At 38.8% G+C, this 19,673-nt stretch overlaps 1 protein-coding gene and 1 pseudogene across 1 annotated transcript; one reads left to right on the top strand and one right to left on the bottom strand.

The window, feature by feature from the left end:
* The first annotated feature begins 3,503 nt into the window (after window positions 1-3,503).
* Window positions 3,504-4,406, top strand: LOC111149756 (olfactory receptor 4C11-like). Its single transcript, XM_022507006.1, has one exon. It carries the CDS (start codon window positions 3,504-3,506, stop codon window positions 4,404-4,406), a length of 903 nt encoding a protein of 300 aa, XP_022362714.1.
* A 6,287-nt stretch (window positions 4,407-10,693) lies between these two features.
* LOC111149903 lies at window positions 10,694-11,575 on the bottom strand (annotated as a pseudogene).
* Between the last annotated feature and the right edge of the window lie 8,098 nt (window positions 11,576-19,673).

Below are 19,673 nucleotides of genomic sequence, written 5' to 3' on the forward strand. Positions count from 1 at the left end.
TGTTTCCCATAAAGAGAAATTCTTTCTGAAAGATGTGAGAAATAATGTGTCCATTATTTTCTAGCAGCAGAGGAATTTCTTAAATGTATAAAGCTGCTTGGGGCACCTGGGTGTCTCAGCTGGTCAAATGTCTGCCTTTTGCAAAAATCATGATCCTGGGCTACTGGGTTCCAGCCCAGCATTAGTCTCCTTGCACAGTTCGGAGTCCGCTTGAGATTCCCTCACCCTCTGTGCCTTCCCTTCACCCTCCGTCTCATTCTCTCTCTCTCTTGCTCAAACAAATATATAAAATGTTAAAAATACACATACATAGAGGCAATCTTGGGGTGCTTGTGTGACATCTGGCTCTTGCTTTAGGCTCAGATCATGAACTCTAGGTCCCAGGATCCAACCCCATGACTGTTTCCCCATTCAGCAGGGTGTCTGCTTAAGGATTCTTTCCCTCCGGCACTCCCCATGCTCAAGCATTTTCTCTATCTTTTCTCTTAAGGAAATAAATATATCTATTAAAAATATAGAAACTTGCTTAATGATCTAGGATTTAAGGATTGTGTTTTTCTTAAAGAATCATAATCATTTACTGCTTTCTACCCATCCTTGGCTTCCCATTGCTTTTATCTTGTCATAAAACTCTGTGATTCTTTTTTCTCACACCTCTAATCTTCAACCCCAACTGGAGAAACTTGCTTCATCCCTAACAGTGCATCAGTAGGTGGTGGACTTTTCATCTGCCCCCACAGGGGCAGGGCTCTGTGAGATTTTCTCACCTCAATGCTTTTGCTTCTCTCTTTCTGAAACAAGCCCCATCCTCTTCAGTTCTCTCCTTCCCCCTATTTTACAGCCTGGCATTAAGAGATTAAGTGTCCTTACCTCAGAGAGCATCCGCCATGACTGTTTTAAAGATCCCTCCCCTAATTCCCTCCATTAATAGACTAATTCCCTAAGACAATATTTTTCCTTATTTTCTTTGTAAAATGAACAAATATATAATTACTTTTCCATTAAATTTCAGTTTTGTCTCTTGCCTTCTCTAATATACCAGATAACTTGACAGAGGACTTTTATTTATATTTGGCATCTAATAGGTTTCCAGTAAAGTCTATTAAATGATTATAGAATGAAAGGGCCTTTCTTTCCAGAGCAGTCTAATTCTTTTGATGGGGGGGTAATGAACAAATTATTAAAAACAAACAAAACAAACAAAAAAGGCAGAGAGTGATCATTAGAACAGCCTCAGTGGAAGTGGAGGGCTCTGGTTATTTTATGGAGGGTACTTCACATTGGGTAGGCCAAAAGGATTCTATTACCACGTAACATTTCAGCTGATTTTGAATTCTGTTGTGATTTTCTGAGGAACAGTACTGAAACATATCAATCAACATGTTTAATGATGATGAGCACCAATAAACAACAGAAATGATCAGGAGGAAAAAGCCATATGCGGATTAGTGGAGTAAGTATTCCAGAAAGGACACTCTAATGCAGGACTATCATGGTCTTTTCAAGGAACTGTGAAAGGCCAGGAATGTAATGGTCCAGGAAGACAATGGCAAGAAGTAGGATCAGAAATGTACACAGGGTCAGATTATGTAGTTCCAAGACCACCAACACTCCCTGAAACTACAAAGAGCATGATGTTGTTATTGTCTCTTAACAATTACCCAAACTGTGTGCTTGGGTGGCTCAGTGGGTTAAAGCTTCTGCCTTCAGCTCGGATCACGGTCTCAGGGTCCTGGGATCGAGTCCCGCATCGGGTTCTCTGCTCGGCAGAGATCCTGCTTCCCTCTCTCTCTCTCTGCCTGCCTCTCCATCTACTTGTGATCTCTCTCTGTCAAATAAATAAATAAAATCTTTAAAAAAAAAAAAAGAAGCAGAGACTGGCACTTACATAGTCTTACTTATTAATATGAACCAGATCTTTTTTTCTTTTTATCTGGGGAGGTACACAACTATGTATAAAGTGGCTTTCCCAAGCAAGTAAATAGTGGAACATGGATTTGAACTCAAGACATCTGATGACTCTAGTAGCCGTGTTCTTGGTCAAGATGTAATTCTTTTGCTTGATTAATAGCCATTCCAGGTAAAATAACAAGATCGCAAAATATAAACTGACGAAGGAGAAGAAATTCTCAGAAGAGCAATATTTTCATAAAAATGTGGTAAAAATGGGGATGCCTGGGTGGCTCAGGTCAGGATCCTGCAGTTCTAAGATAGAGTCCCTAATAGGGCTCCTTTCTCAACAAGCTTGCTTCTCCCTTTCTCTCTGCCTGCTGCTTCTCCTGCTGTGCTTCCTCTCTCTCTGTCAAATAAATAAAATCTTTTAAAAATGTAATAAAAATGTAGAATATGTTTGGTGATAAAAAAGTATATGCGCATAAGATACAATTTTATTTATCTTAAGCAAGTGAGATAATAAGATAATGTCACAAATTACTGTCTGCATGTTCATCAGTTTTTTTGCAAAATCATCAACGATGAAATTATGGCCATACTTGTATATAGAAAACTGTTGTAGAGATACACATATGCAAGTATACTGATAGAATGTTTCTGAAAGGAAATATAATAAAAGAAAAGTAGTTATCTCTGCAGAGTAGGATTATAGGATAAATAATTTGGAGACACATTTTAATTTTCTTCTCTCCTTTTTTTGTACTTTGAATGATTAGTGATAACCACAAATTATTCTACAGTAAGACATATTTAATAAATGGACACAAAATATTGAAAACCTTTTTAATAATTATCAATATCAATGATAATTTCTAGCATTTGGGGCAGCAGTTCTTAAAGTTCTCCAGACATTTTTTATCTAATGACAGTCAGTGAGTTTGACATTTAAAATAAGAAGCATAAGTAAAAGATTGTGAAAATAGTTTTTTAAAAACATATTTCCTCCAAGATTTTGTTGGAGTCAGAGATGAAGGGATCAGGGATCCAAAAATGAATGAACTGAAGTGGAATATTTTCTTCAGGAGGGATTCTCCAGCAATATGGGTGCTTAATTATATTGGGATAGTGTTTTATAGATTTAAAAGCACATAGATAAAATGAATAATACATGAAATATATGTGTGCATAAAAATCTTTTTTTTAATTCTTAAGGAAACTCAGGGTAAGGTAGGGCAAGTATTTGAATCCATTTTTCATATGAAGGCTAAATTTCAAGGCAGTGAAGTCTCTTGCTCAAGGAAAGTACAAGTTCTGTTCTGCTATGTTCAATCTTGTAAGGAATCAAAATTTTTAAAGGACATTTAATTTTTATACCTGGATGAAATGCAGTTAGTTTCTGAACCAACAGATGGATCTGGGAGAGGCTTGGAATTCTTCAGATTTATATAGATTCATAGAGGATTAAAGGCAGTTGGAAGTAACATAACTTGGAACAAAAAGAAGGAATTCAGAGGCCAGCCCACTAGTCTTCCCATGATGTCACATCTTTTCTTCTCTTTGCAGATTAAGCCCTTGTCAACTGCACCTTACCTGCAGTCACTAATGTGGCAATGAATAGCAGTGTGACTGAATTCATTCTGTTTGGGTTGACACAGGATGCAGGAAAGCAGAAAGCAATATTCACGGTCTTGTTGATGCTTTACCTTGCCACACTGTTGGGGAACTTTCTCATTGTAGTGACTATTAAGAAAAGCAGGACCCTTGGGAGTCCCATGTACTTCTTCCTATTCTATCTCTCCTTTGCTGATGCCTGCTTCTCTACAACCACAGCCCCCAGATTGATTGTGGATGCCCTATCTCAGAAGAAGACCATTTCCTACAATGAGTGCATGACTCAGGTCTTTGCAACCCACTTCTTTGGGTGCATGGGAATCTTTGTGCTCATCCTCATGGCTTTTGATCACTATGTAGCCATTTGTAAGCCCTTGCGATACACAGCCATCATGAGCCGCCATGTCTGCCGTGTGCTGGTGATTCTGGGCTGGGTGGGATCCTGTATCCACTCTTCAGCACAACTTTTCCTGGCTTTGAGATTGCCTTTCTGTGGCCCCAATGTGATTGACCACTATTTCTGTGACTTGCAGCCCTTATTGAAACTTGCCTGCATGGACACTTATGTGATAAACTTGCTAGTTGTTTCCAACAGTGGAGCCATATGCATGGTGAGTTTCATAATTCTACTTATCTCCTACATTATCATCTTGTACTCTCTGAGAAACCACAGTGCAGAAGGAAGGCGAAAAGCTCTTTCCACCTGCACCTCCCATTTTATTGTGGTTGTCTTATTTTTTGGTCCATGTATATTCATATACACGCACCCAGCAACCACATTTCCAGTAGACAAGATGGTGGCTGTGTTTTACACAATTGGGACACCCTTGCTCAACCCTCTGATCTATACACTGAGGAATGCGGAAGTGAAAAATGCCATGAAAAAGTTATGGTGTAGCTAAGTATGATTCTATTGATACATGATATTCAGGGATTCTATTGTATATTTCCTTAACAGTTTGGTTTTGCTTCATGGACAGGAAACATAAAACATTCTTAGAGGGAAAATTAATACACTAATAGTTTGTATATTTGTTTTAATATAAATAAATATTTAGAAATATATGTTCCTTATTCTGAGAGGATTCCATTATAATAGGATTACCTACAGTCCATAATCATCTTGAACAAAGTATAATGGCACTTAGTTGAATGCTATTGATATCTGAAATATTCATATGATAATTATTTTGCTGTACAAATTTGTCTTCAGAAGGAAATGTACTGACTAGTGACAGAATGATCGTGTGTGTGTGTGTGTGTGAGAAAATTCTGCTCTGGAATTTGTACATGAGCCACCTCACTGGGGAATCGACATTGAAAAACGCTCAAACTCCAATCAAAGCTAGAAATCTCATTGAAAACCTGGACTGTCACTGGAGAACCTCTAAAAGTTCTGTGAATGGTAAGAGAAAGAGAGTCTCATACTTGGCAGTGATGGGCGGTATCAGCCATCAGCTACCTTTTGGTGGGGTCCTTCCTATAGCTCTTCACAAGGGAGAAGGGAGAGGCAGTGAGGGTATTTGGCAGTAGGAATATGCAGAAGGGAGGATAAAGGGTACAAAGGGGACTAGAGAACCATGCACAGTGAAGACCAAGAAAAAGTAAAAGTGAAGTGAGAACTTTGTCCAGGTTGGAGAAAGAAGCTTTGCCTTTCTTACATTTTGAGAATCATTTCTGGGTATATTAACATTTGCAGAAAAAGTAAAGAAGTTTCAGAGTATCTATAGATTATTGACTTAGTGTAGCTAGGCATCCTTGGCTGCTATGTTTGTATGGGTATCAGGAAACACTTTGTTGTTTTGTTGTTCCTAATAGTTCTTGCAAAAATAAAATTCAGATTCCTTGGGAAAACCCAGGATTGGAAAGTCTGCTTTAGTGTTTTCCAGTTTTGGTCCTTTGTTTTCATATGAGAATGTTTTAAAATATGTATTTCATTTTTGAAGATAACCCACTTGATATGTATAATACCTACCTACCACTACCAGGACCACATCGTAACCTCATAATCAAGCACTGTCATATGATGCTCTTTCAGTTCCTGGGTTTATAGTTCCCATCAAATTGGCACCATGAAGTTTTACTTTAGGTGATAGAGGCTAATGAGAAAAGAATACAATGAGCTTCATTAGTACGTGAAAAATTTCTGCCAATGGAAGACACAATGTTATCATGTCTCAACAGAGATTCCCAGAATTCTTAGGTAAGAAGTGGTGATGAAACACATATTTAAGTCCCCAGGAGGACATTTGTCAAAGAATAAGTGAGAACATTTGAGAAAAACTTATTTACACTCACATAAAGGATACATTTTTTTATGGACAAAGTTTGTATAATTAAACCTTGTCAGCATATGGGGAATATTTCAAAGTAAATTGGGCAGAAATTGACATTAGGAAGTAGTCATGAGGAAAGGGGAAAAGGAATCACTCCAAGCATTGGAAGAGGAGAAAGGAAAATAAGTCTGAAAATCAATCTTTTTTCTATTTTCCCTGAAAACCAATCAGGGGAAAACAACAACAACAACAACAACAACAACCCTTTTGTGGTTCCAGGGTGAGGGGAGCCACATCCAGTTCTCCTCATTTCTACAGTCAGGTGGAGTCTTCTTGTGCAGCTGTGGCTGTGCTAGTGCTTACCTAATCTGCTTCCTTTCTCTAAGGGCTCCCAATACTATGCTGCCAGTCATTCAATACTGAAAACAATGTTTCATATATTTTGTGCAGCTTTTAGTTACTTATAGCAATAGTGACTGCATTATGTCCAGAAATTTAAAACACTACATTTTCCTTAAATGAATCGTTTGTTTTTATATTTTTAAAATAATTATTAGTTATGGAAAAATGGAAACAATTGCATTTCCTTGCTTAAAAAAATAGGATAATATTACAAGGAAGTATGTAATTCAGCTTAAACATAATTTTTCCTTGCATCCCATCTCCCATGTCCCCATTCCTACTCTAATTAGATTTAAAATGTATTTAAAATATAATACACATAAAATCTTTTTTATTGACTTTGTGAAATAAGTTCTAACCTTTTCTTCCCAAATTGATGGTCATTTATCTTAATATAATTTATTCATATGTGATTAATTCTTTCAAACTCATCATATATTAAATTACCAAATATATATGGTTGAATTTCTTTGCATGATACTGTGTTCTATTAACATATTTGTTTATTCTATGGGCATATACTATTTTAAGAAAAATGCTATAGCTTTATGATATATTTGCTATTGGTTCTTCTCCCTCTCCCCCCCACCTAAGTCCTTTGACTATTCTCAACTATATATTTTATCATATGGAGTTTAGAATCATTTCCTCAGTTTCCATAAAAATCATCTCCAGAGGGGTGCCTGGGTGGCTCAGTAGGTTAAACCTCTACCCTCAGCTCAGGTCATGATCTCAGGGTCCTGGGATTGAGCCCCACATCGGGCTCTCTGCTTGGCAGGTAGCCTGCTTCTCCCTCTCTCTCTGCCTGCCTGCTTGTGTTCACTCTCTCTTTCTGTCAAATAAATGAATAAAATCCTTTTAAAAAATCACCTCCAGAGATTTTGATTAGGAATTCACTCAGTGTGTCAATTACTTGGGAAAAATCAACAGCTTTAAAATGGGAGTTCTTCCTGTTGTGAACTGTATAACTTACTTGATTCAGTTGTTGTATGTCTTTTGCAAAGATGTTTAGTGTTGGGTGCCTGGGTGGCTCAGTGGGTTAAGCCTCTGCCTTCGGCTCAGGTCATGATCCCAGGGTCCTGGGATCGAGCCCCATATTGGGCTCTCTGCTCGGCAGGGAGCCTGCCCACCCCCCAACGCCTTCTTCTCTGCCTACTTGTGATCTCTGTCTGTAAATAAATAAATAAAATCTTTAAAAAAAAAAGATGTTTAGTGTTTTTCGTGAAGACCGTTCATGTTTTTGTTACATATCTTAATCTTATTGTTATTGTGAAGGAGATGTATTTTATTTTATAACTGTATTATCCTTAGATTTGGAAGATTATTATGCTGACTTTTGACTCAGCTCCTTTAATAAACACTATAGTCTGTTAGTTGATTGTCTTGGTTTTGTGAACTAGATGAACACACCAACTGGTAATGAATTGTGTTGTTTCATGTATGGTTCTGATTGATTTATTTCCTTCTATTCTTATTTCATTTGTTGACACAGAATTTCCAAAGTGACAGGCTGATGGACCAAATTTAATCTGAAAATTATAAATTTGTTTAATCTAAAAATTGTTGTTTAACATAAGGTTTTATAAGCATAATCAGTCATCAGTGTATTTAAGTCATTAAAATTTATATACTATATGAATGCCTGATTTCTTTTTTTTTAAAGATTTTATTTATTTATTTGACAGAGAGATACACAGCGAGAAAGGGAACACAAGCAGGGAAAGTGGGAGAGGGAGAAGCTAGCTTCCCACTGAGCAGGGACCCTGATGCTGGGCTCAATCCCAGGACCCTGGGATCATGACCTGAGTTGAAGGCAGACCTTAATGACTGAGCCACCCAGGTGCCCCTGAATGCCTGATTACTCCTAAAAATCTGAGTTTGGGACAGATTTGGATATATGCTCCTCATAAGGCAACAACACACCAGAGCTTAGTCTTGGCAGACTCTTAAAAGGGACAGTATTTGCTCCCTTTCTTCTAGGAACAAATGTCTTAAATTCTTCTTAAATGTCTTTGCATAGTTTGACTCTATTCAATTTTTTTTTAATCTTCCTCAACTCTGTAAATATATGAGTTTGAGAACTTGTGTTGGAGGGGATGTGGAGAAAGGAGAACTTGGCTTTAAAACTCTTAGTAAAATATATAACAATAGCAGCTCTAAAGATGGCCTTATCTTATTCCTGAATTTAATGGATCTCTCTCAGAATTAAGTGTGACATTTCCTTTAGGTTTCTGGAACATACCCTTTGACCAAGTTAAAGAAATTCATTTTACTTTTATTTTACTGTGCTTTAATTATAATTCAGATGACATTTTATCAAATCCCATTTTGACATCTTAGATAGTCCTTCTTAATTTAACAATGTAATTTGTTCATCAGAAAATCCTGATAACAGAAATCGGCAAACTATGGAAAGCAGAATTTGTAAAAAATTTCCAGGCTTTATCTGTTAAAATGTATTTAATGAGAAATGGAGGCAAGCTATTACCTGATAACTAATTTAATCCTCTACGAAAAGATGTGAATGAACTGGCAATTGACCCTACATTCTAGGATGGCATGGTCACAAAAAGCTCTCAATAATTGAATGAGAAACATGAAACTAAAGCTAGCATCACACTATTCCTTTGATGGACTTTTATCAAGTTCCAAAACCTTACATATTACACAGATGTAAAGACATGGACCTCATTCTAAGTTCCTTCCCAGTGTTTATATTATGTGATATAATAAAATAAAGATCAGCCTAAGGGTTTTCAAAAGACCCAATTCATCACACTGTTATGGATTTTTTCTTCTGTATTGATAAATGGAAACAATTTTAAAATATAAAGCTAAGAGGAGTATTTTACTGTGATATATTTTAAAATGCTGTTGTAAAGTTCCTTTTACAATCAAAAATTAAAGGACAAATGGAAACTAGCTGCAAAAGATTTTCACACCTATTCCCCCAACTCCTCAATACACAAAAGTTAGTGTCAGCAAACATTTCAACATTTCAAGACTTTTTGAGTCTTGGTCATTTTTAAAAAACAATAATAACATTCATGTTTTTTGTAGTTTCAGGGAATGTTGGAGGTCTCGGCACTACATAATCTGACCCTGTGTGTGTTTCTGATCTTGCTTCTTGCCACTCTCTTCCTGGACCATTATGTTCCAGGTCTTTCACAGTTCCTTGAAAATACCACAGTGGTTCTGCTTTAGAGAGTCCCTTTCCAGAACATTGAACCCACTAATCCTCACAGAGCTGTTTCCTCCTGATCAGATTTTTTTTTTTCTTTATTGGTGCTCATCATCATTAAATGTATTGATTAATATGTTCCAGCCCTTTTCCTCAGAAAATCTCAAAAGAATTCAAAACCACGTGAAATGTTATCTGCTAATAGAATCATTTTCTGTCCAACCTTAGGTACCCTCCATAAAATAACCAGAGTCCTCCACTACCACTGATTCTATTCTAATAATCACTCTCTGCCTTTGTTTGTTTTCAGTGATTTGTTGATTTTCTCCTTTCCCCCACTAACCATCTGAATTAGGCTACTTGCATTCTATAATCATTCAACAGATCTCTCTTTGAAACTTAATAGATGCCAAGCAAAAATAGACAAAAGTCCTTCCCTCAAGATGTCCGCCATATTAGAGAGATGTCAAGTAGCAAAAGTCAAATGATAATGATGATGATGCAAAATTAATTATATGTTTGATCATTATTACAAAGAAAATAAAGAAGTTGTTGACATAGGGAATTATGGAAGGAATGGAAGAATCTTTAAAACAGTCATGCTGTCTGAGGTAAGGACACTTAATCTCAAACCCAGACTGTAAATTAGGGAGAAGGAGCCAACTGAGGGAGATGGGGCTTGTTTCAGAAAGAGAGAAACAAAAGAACTGAGGTGATAAAATCCCACAGAACCCTGGAGGCACATGAAAAGCCCACCCCTGCTGATGTACAGTGAGGGAGGAGGGCTCTGAGCCTTAGAGGCATTAGAAAGAGTAAACAGGGAATTTTATGACAAAGCAAGATGTTTCTAAAGACAATGGGAAGCCAAGAAAGAGAATAAAGCAGGAATATACATATACATATACATACATATATATATGTACGCATGTTATATATAATATATAAAATATGTGTATATAGATACACACACACACACACAAACACACACACACACATTTTAAAGATTTTATTTATTTATTAGAGAGACAGAGAGCATGAGCCAGGGAGGTGGGGGGCAGTGAGAGGAAGAGGGAGAAGCAGACTCTCCACTGAGAAGGAAGACCAATGTGGGCCTTGATCCCAGTAGCCGATGATCATGACCTGAGCAGTAGAGTGATGCTTAACTGACTGCACTACCCAAGTGCCCCAGTAGGTTTCTATTCTTCAGAAATCCCTCTGGCTCCTGGTGGAGAATGGAGAGTTTATTTCTCATACCTTTCAGAAAGAATTTGTCTTTATAAAAAAAAAAAAAATCATCTTAGCATGACTGTCACTTGCCAGCAAAAGTCCATCATTTCCCCAGTTTCATGGTTTTTTTCACCTCAGCTTTCCTCAGGGTATAGATCAAGGGATTCAACATGGGTGTGATGATGGAATGAGACTCAGCCATTGCTCTGTCTATGGGGTAAGTGGCCACAGGCCACATATACAGGAAAATGCATGGCACAAAGAACAAGATGACCACAGTGAGGTGGGAGCCACAGGTAGACAGGAATTTGCGGTGCCCTTCAGAGCTGCAAGACCTCAGGGAGCAGAGGATGACCATGTAGGAGGTGATGAGGATAAGGAAGATGGTCACACACATCACCCCACTGTTGAGGATGACTAAGACACCCAGGGTGTGGGTGTCCATGCAGGCCAGTTTCAACAAGAGAAACAAATGACATATAAAGTGATCGATGACATTGGGGCTACAGAAGGGTATTTGATACATGAAGAGAAGCTGTATTACTGTGTGATAAACCCTCCCACCCAGGCCCCTCCCAGCAGCAGACAGAACACAAGAGAGTTCATGGTGGTTGTGTAGTGCAGGGGCTTACAGATGGGCACGTAGCAGTCATAGGCCATCACGATGAGAAGGATGATCCCCACACCACCAAAGAAATGCTCTGCAAGGAGCTGAGTCAGGCAGCCTATTGGAAAGGGAATCTATAATCATCTTGAGGGCAATGACAGAAGAGTAGGTGGCATCCACGAGGGATAAGGAAGTAAGGAACAAATATACAAGTGACCTCAGACTCTGACTTGTGATCACAGTTACCACGATGAGTAGGTTTTCCAACACTGTGGACACATACATGATTAGAAACACAGCATAGAGCATTTTCTGCAGCTCCAGGTTCTCTGCAATGCCCAAAAGAAAGAATTCAGCCACATTGTTTGGATTTCCCATTTATTAGGTACTGATATGAGCTCCAGGTGAGAACTGGAAATCCTATAAAAGTACATGTGATTTATAATTAGGGGTGATTTGGCCCTATGTCTTTTCAGGACTTCATGAACATTGTTATTTATTTTTATTAATTTATTCACCATCCAAACATTTGAATCTTAGTAATATGCTTGATAAAGTGTTTAAAAGGTAGATACTTCTTTAATGCTAGTTCTCCCATGACATTTCCGTGTGAAATGTCAGTTTTCCTTCTTTATTATTAACAATTATTATTATTATTGGCCAACCTTTTTGAATACCTACCTTACTCTGGGTACTAGAATAAACCTATGATTGACTCATTTTTACAGAGGATGGAGCAGACCCTCATAGAGTTCAGGAAACAATAAAAGATGCACAGCTTGTGAGTGGTGAAGCCAGAAAGCAGACCGTATTTTCTGCATCCTGTCAGTGCCTTCAAATATCAATATTGGTTCTCCAGTAATTACTCTGTGAGGTTATCATTAACCAATCAGTGCGCTAATTACATTACAATATACTGTTCGGTTTCGCCTTCAAAACAATCTGAAGAGGATCATGCCTCCTATTGTCTTTTGTAGACAATGTGACAATTCCGTTGTAATTTTGTGCTTTACCTGTAATTATTATATGATTAAAATACAGAAAAGACCGGTGATTGTATCATACCTGGACAATACATTGTTCCTTGAAGATGACAAACAAGGATGGTCTAGCCAAGATCCAGGTCACAATAACTGACTCAAGCCTGTAACAGCTTAAGTCATTCCTTTGGATTTCTCTGTTCTGTAAATGGAGCAAAATATTTTGTAACATAATAATGAGACCAAGTAAACACTCAGATTTTAGGTTTACTAACTGTGTTGCTGGGCATTGTGTCAAGAATGATATAGAATTACCTCGCTTAAGCCTCATGCAACCCTGTGAAGTTAAGTACCACGGGGACTCCCATTTTAAAAAAGAGAAACTGAGATCTTGGGAAGTTAAATCTCTTGCAGAAGATTAGATTACTGAGGGAGACAAGATGGTGGGGAAGTAGGAGGAGGCGCCCTTTCAACCTGTACCCTAAAGTGAGCTGATTACCTTCCAAAGAACTCCGATCACCCACGAAATCAGCCTGAGATAAGAATTATACATGTCTGGATCTCTACAGGAGCAGAAGACGCCAGTGGGAAGGTAAAGCGGAGTGGGAAAGTTGGACTGATATCGGAAGATAAACAAAAGGGGGAGGGAGCCACCAGAGGTGACCCATTAGAAAGTAATATCCCAATAAAAGAGTGCCCTGTGTCTGGGGACCAGCATTAACTTGGAGTCTGGTAGAAAGCACTCAAAAAGAGCAAAGGATCATGGGGGCGGGGGAAATTATGGGAATCAGGGCGGCTAGGGACAGGGGCTTAAGTCCCCAGACCCAGGACAGCCACCCCTGGTGCAGAGCCAGAGAGAGTGTGGCAGAGAAGCCAGGTCTTGGTCCCTGAGCCACCAGTGCACCTGAGAGCGCGTGGGGTCCGGCTCCCATGAGGGGCTGGGAGCCTCGCCAGCCAGCAGAAGCACAGGCTTTTTGCAGTCCCCACGTGAGTGCAAGTGCCGTGCTTTGCTATCAGAGTTCGAGTCACGCCCCATGCCCTCCCCTGAGAGAGGTGCGCACAGGCGCCAGCCTGGTGCTCTCGGACCTGGAAAGACCAAGCACTCCCAGCCTGGGCCAGCGGGAAAATCTCAGTGTGCAATCGCTGCTTGGAACCTCTCTGGCGGTCTGGAGCTGCCCAGACCACCGCCGCTGCCGTGGTTTTGGATACAAGCAGAAAATCCTATGTCCCCAGGGTCCGTGACTCGGAACATGCTCTGCCAGCGGCCAAAGGGGAATTTATTTGGGCCCTGCAGTCAGACGGAGGCTTCTCTCTGAGAGGGAGGTCAGGGTGCTGTTTGCTTTCCTCTAAACCTACAAAAACCATCAAAAGCGGTCAAGGCAAGAGAGAGAGAAAAAAAAAAAAAAGTGAACAAACATAAAAACCTCCAGAGAACAAAAGCCTGAAAAAACCAGTTTCCTCAGAACCAACCCCCTTGAGGGGGGCTGGAGGACTTAACTCAGAGAACATCATTGACTGAAAACCCACGTGTCAGGCCCCTCCCCAGAAAACCAACCAGGAAAGAAAACAAACAAACAAACAAACAAACAAAAAACCGACAGCAAGAGAACAACCGCCACTACTTCATAGGACAACTTATTTTTAATTCGTTCCCACTATTCTGGCTCATGTTTTTTTTATATATATAGATAATTTTTTAACCTATTTACCCTCACAGTGAGATGTCTAGTACATCAAATTCCATAATAACCTTCTAACCTGAACTTTTTGATACATACACCTGTGTTTTTCTTTTGCATTTCTATTTTTTAAATTTCTTCTTCTTTTTTTTAATTTTAGTTTAGTTTAGTCTAGTTTATACCTGTTTTATTTTTATTTTCTAATATTCATATAGAGTTAAACTTCAAGGTAATCCCCTTTCCCCAATCAATGCTACCCATATAGGTAAACCAATTTTTAATCCCCCTTTATCTTAGGAAAGTTAAGTCCTTTAACAAAGATATCAAGATACATCCAGGAAGAATAAAAACAAACTTCCTCACCCACACTGAGAATTTATAACCACTCTCCCATCTTTTTCTTCCACCAGTGTTTCTGTGTTTTTGTGTTTGTCCTGATAGTATATAAATCTTACACATAGGGTTCTTTTTGACAAGGTTCTTCCTTTACTTGCTTAGATATATATATATTATTTTTTTTCTCTTGTCATATACTTTTATCAGTCTTTTTGTTTGTCTATTTTTGTTTGTATACTTCATAAATCTTACCTTGGGGCCCATTTGGGCTGGACCTTCTCTTTTATCTTTCCTTTCTTTCCTGTCTCTCTCTGTCTTTTTTTTCTTTTTTTTTCTTTTTTCTCTCATTTGGGTGGGGAATCCTGATTGCTCAGAAGCGTTCCAGGGTGCACCTTGACTGCACCACGATCGATACATCCAGCTACATCCGTTCAGCCATCTCTCACCAAAATGACTAGGAGGAGGAATGCCCAACAGAAGAAAAATACTGAAGATGGGCCTTCTGCAACAGAGCTAATGGCTATCAACATAGACAATATGTCAGAAAGAGAATTCAGGCTAACAATTATCCAGGCAATAGCTAGGTTGGAGAAAGCCATGGAAGACCAAACGGAATTGATTAGGGCAAAACTGAAAGCAAGCAGAGGTGATGCTCACAATGTTAGGGCAGAGCTGAAAGCTATGAGGGATGAGGTTCACAATGCTTTCAATGAGTTCCAATCTAACCTAAATTCTCTCAAAGCTAGGGTAACTAAGACAGAAGATAGAATTAGTGATCTGGAGGACAAACAGATAGAGAGAAAGGATCAGGAGGAAGCATGGAACAAACAGCTTAGAAGCCACGAAAACAGAATCAGGGAAATAAATGATGCCATGAAATGTTCCAACGTCAGAATTATTGGAATCCCTGAAGGGGAGGAGAAAGAAAGAAGTCTAGAAGATATAGTGGAACAAGTTCTTCATGAAAACTTTCCCAATCTAGCGAATGGAACCAGCATTTATATACTAGAGTCCAAACGGTCTCCACACAAGATTATAGATTCCAGAAAAACATCAAGGCACCTGATAGTTAAATTGAGGAATCATAATTGTAGATATAATCTCTTGAAAGCCTCTAGGACAAAGAGGCTCCTTACTTACAGAGGAAAGCCCATCAGAATAGCATCAGACCTGTCCACAGAGACCTGGCAAGCCAGAAAGGGCTGGCAAGATATATTCAGGGCACTAAATGAGAAGAACATACAGCCAAGAATACTTTATCCAGCAAGACTGACATTCAAAATGGATGGAGAGATAAAGAGTTTCCAAGACCGGCAAGGCTTAAAAGACTATGCAACCACCAAGCCGACACTGCAGGAAATATTAAGGGGGGTTCCAGAAAAGATGAAAAATCCTAAGAATAGCATTGAACAGAAATATAGAGACAATCTGCAGAAAGAAAGACTTCAAAGGTAACACGATGTCAATAAAAACATATCTATCAATAATCACTCTCAATGTGAATGGCCTAAATGTGCCCATAAAACGGCACAGGGTTGCAGATTGGATAAAACGACAGGACCCATCCATATGTTGTCTACAAGAGACCCATTTTGAACCTAAAGATACACCCAGACTGAAAGTGAAGGGATGGAGAAGCATCTTTCATGCCAATGGTCCTCAAGAGAAGGCTGGGGGTAGCGATTCTCATATCAGATAAATTAGATTTTAAACTAAAGACTGTAGTCAGAGACACAGAAGGTCATTACATAATTCTTAAAGGGACTATCCACCAAGATGATCTAACAATTGTAAATATCTATGCCCCCAATATGGGAGCAGCCAATTACATAAGAAAACTGTTAATCAAGATAAAGAGTCATATTGATGTGAATGCATTAATAGTAGGAGATCTTAACACACCTCTCTCAGAAATAGACAGATCACCGAAGCAGAAAATCAATAAAGAAAGAAGAGCATTGAATGACACATTGGACCAGATGGACCTCATAGATATATACATAACATTCCACCCTAAAACAACAGAATACTCATTCTTCTCAAGTGCACATGGAACCTTCTCAAGAATAGACCACATACTGGGTCACAAATCAGGACTCAACCGATACCAAAAGACTGAGATTATTCCCTGCATATTCTCAGATCACAATGCTTTGAAACTGGAGCTCAATCACAAGGAAAGTTTGGAAGGAACTCAAACACTTGGATGCTAAAGACCACCTTGCTTAAGAATGCTTGGATCAACCAGGAGAACAAAGAAGAATTGAAACAATTCATGGAAACCAATGAGAATGAAGACAGTTCTGTCCAAAACCAATGGGATACAGCAAAGACCGTCCTAAGGGGGAAATACATAGCCATCCAAGCCTCCCTCAAAAAAAATTGAAAAATCCAGATACCAGCTGTCTCTACACCTTAAAGAACTGGAGAATCAAGAACAAATCAAACCAACTCCACACATAAGAAGGGAAATAATCAAGATTAGAGCTGAGATCAATGAGGTAGAAACCAGAGATACAGTAGAACGTATCAATGAAACTAGAAGCTGGTTTTTTGAAAGGATCAATAAGATCGATAAACCATTGGCCACACTAATCCAAAAGAAAAGAGAGAAAGCCTAAATTAATAAAATTATGAATGAAAAGTGAGAGATCACAACTAACACTAAGGAAGTAGAATCATTCATCAGAAGTTATTATCAACAGTTATATGCCAATAAGCTAAGCAACCTAGATGAAATGGATGCATTCCTGGAAAACTATAAACTCCCCAAATTGAACCAGGAAGAAATTGACAACCCGAATAGACTGATATCTGGTAATGAGATTGAAGCAGTGACCAAAACCTCCCAAAAAACAAGAGCCCAGGACCTGAGGGATTTCCTGAGGAATTATACCAAACTTTCAAAGAAGAAATAACACCTATTCTCCTGAACCTGTTTCAAAAAATTGAAGGAGAAGGAAAACTGCCAGACTCTTTCTATGAAGCCATCATTACCCTGATCCCCAAACCAGGCAAAGACCCTACCAAAAAGGAGAATTTCAGACCAATATCACTGATGAATATGGATGCTAAGATTCTCAACAAGATCCTAGCAAACAGGATCCAACAGCACATTAAAAAGATTATCCACCATGACCAGGTGGGATTCGTTCCTGGGCTACAAGATGATTCAACATTCGCAAATCAATCAGTTTGATAGAACAAATTAATAAGAGAAGAGAGAAGAACTACATGGTCCTCTCAATTGATGCAGAAAAAGCATTTGACAAAATCCAGCACCCATTCCTGATTAAAAGGCTTCAACGTATAGGGATAGAGGGAACATTCCTGAACTTCATAAAATCTATCTATGAAAAACCCACAGCAAATATCATCCTCAATGGGAAAAAGCTTGCAGCCTTCCCGTTGAGATCAGGATGCCCACTCTCACCACTCTTGTTCAACATAGTATTAGAATTCCTAGCAACAGCAATCAGACAACAAAGAGAAATAAAAGGTATCCACATTGGCAATGAAGAAGTCAAACTCTCTCTCTTCGCAGATGACATGATTCTTTATATGGAAAACCCAAAAGACTCCACCCCCAAACTACTAGAACTCATACAACAATTCAGCAATGTGGCAGGATACAAAGTCAATGTACAGAAATCAGTGGCTTTCTTATACACTAACAATGAAAATACAGAAAGGGAAATTAGAGAACTGATTCCATTTACTATAGCACCAAGAACCATAAGATACCTGGGAATAAACCTAACTAAAGTGGTAAAGGATCTGTACTTGAGGAACTACAGAACACTCGTGAAAGAAATTGAAGAAGACACAAAAAGATAGAAGACCATTCCATGCTCTTGGATTGGAAGAATAAACATTGTTAAAATGTCTATACTGCCTAGAGCAATCTATACTTTTAATGCCATTCTGATCAAAATTCCACCAGTATTTTTCAAAGAGCTGGAGCAAATAATCCAAAAATTTGTATGGAATCAGAAGAGACCCTGAATCACTAAGGAAATGTTGAAAAACAAAAATAAATCTGGGGGCATTATGTTACCTGATTTCAAGCTTTACGACAAAGCTGTGATCACCAAGACAGCATGGTACTGGCATAAAAACAGACACATGGACCAGTGGAACAGAGTAGAGAGTCCAGATATGAACCCTCTACTCTATGGTCAAATAATCTTCGACAAAACAGAAAAAAATATACAGTAGAAAAAAGACAGTCTCTTCAATAAATGGTGCTGGGAAAACTGGACAGCTATATGTGGAAGAATGAAACTTGACCATTCTCTTACACCATACACAAAAATAAACTCAAAATGGATAAAATACCTCAATGTAAGACAGGAATCCATCAGAATCCTAGAGGAGAATATAGGCAGTAACCTCTTCGATATCAGCCACAGCAACTTCTTTCAAGATATGTCTCCAAAGGCAAAGGAAACAAACGCGAAAATGAACTTTTGGGACTTCATCAAGATCAAAAGCTTCTGCACAGCAAAGGAAATAGTCAACAAAACAAAGAGGCAACCCACGGAATGGGAGAAGATATTTGCAAATGACAGTACAGACAAAAGGTTGATATCCAGGATCTATAAAGAACTCCTCAAACTCAACACACACAAAACAGACAATCATATCAAAAAATGGGCAGAAGATATGAACAGACACTTCTCCAATGAAGACATACAAATGGCTATCAGACACATGAAAAAATGTTCATCATCACTAGCCATCAGGGAGACTCAAATTAAAACCACATTGAGACACCACCTTACACCACTTAGAATGGCCAAAATTAGCAAGACAGGAAAGAACATGTGTTGGAGGGGATGTGGAGAAAGGGGAACCCTCTTACACTGTTGGTGGGAATGCAAGTTGGTGCAGCCACTTTGGAGAAGAGTGTGGAGATTCCTCAAGAAATTAAAAATAGAGCTTCCCTATGACCCTGCAATTGCACTACTGGGTATTTGCCCCAAAGATACAGATGTAGTGAAAAGAACGGCCATATGTACCTCAATGTTTATAGCAGCAATGGCCATGGTCACCAAACTGTGGAAGGAACCAAGATGCTCTTCAACAGATGAATGGATAAGGAAGATGTGGTCCATATACACTATGGAGTATGATGCCTCCATCAGAAAGGATGAATACCCAACTTTTGTAGCAACATGGACGGGCCTGGAAGAGATTATGCTGAGTGAAATAAGTCAAGCAGAGAGAGTCAATTATCATAAGGTTTCACTGATTTGTGGAGCATAACAAATAGCATGGAGGACAAGGGGAGAGGGAGAGGAGAAGGGAGTTGAGGGAAATTGGAAGGGGATGTGAACCATGAGAGACTATGGACTCTGAAAAACAATCTGAGGGTTTTGAAGGGGTGGGGGATGGGAGCTTGGGGGAACCATGTGGTGGGTATTGGAGAGGGCACGGATTGCATGGAGCACTGGGTGTGGTGCAAAAACAATGAATACT

The sequence above is a fragment of the Enhydra lutris genome, unplaced genomic scaffold, assembly GCF_002288905.1.
Source record: "Enhydra lutris kenyoni isolate GAN:26980312 unplaced genomic scaffold, ASM228890v2 scaffoldscaffold22, whole genome shotgun sequence".
NCBI lineage: Eukaryota > Metazoa > Chordata > Mammalia > Carnivora > Mustelidae > Enhydra > Enhydra lutris.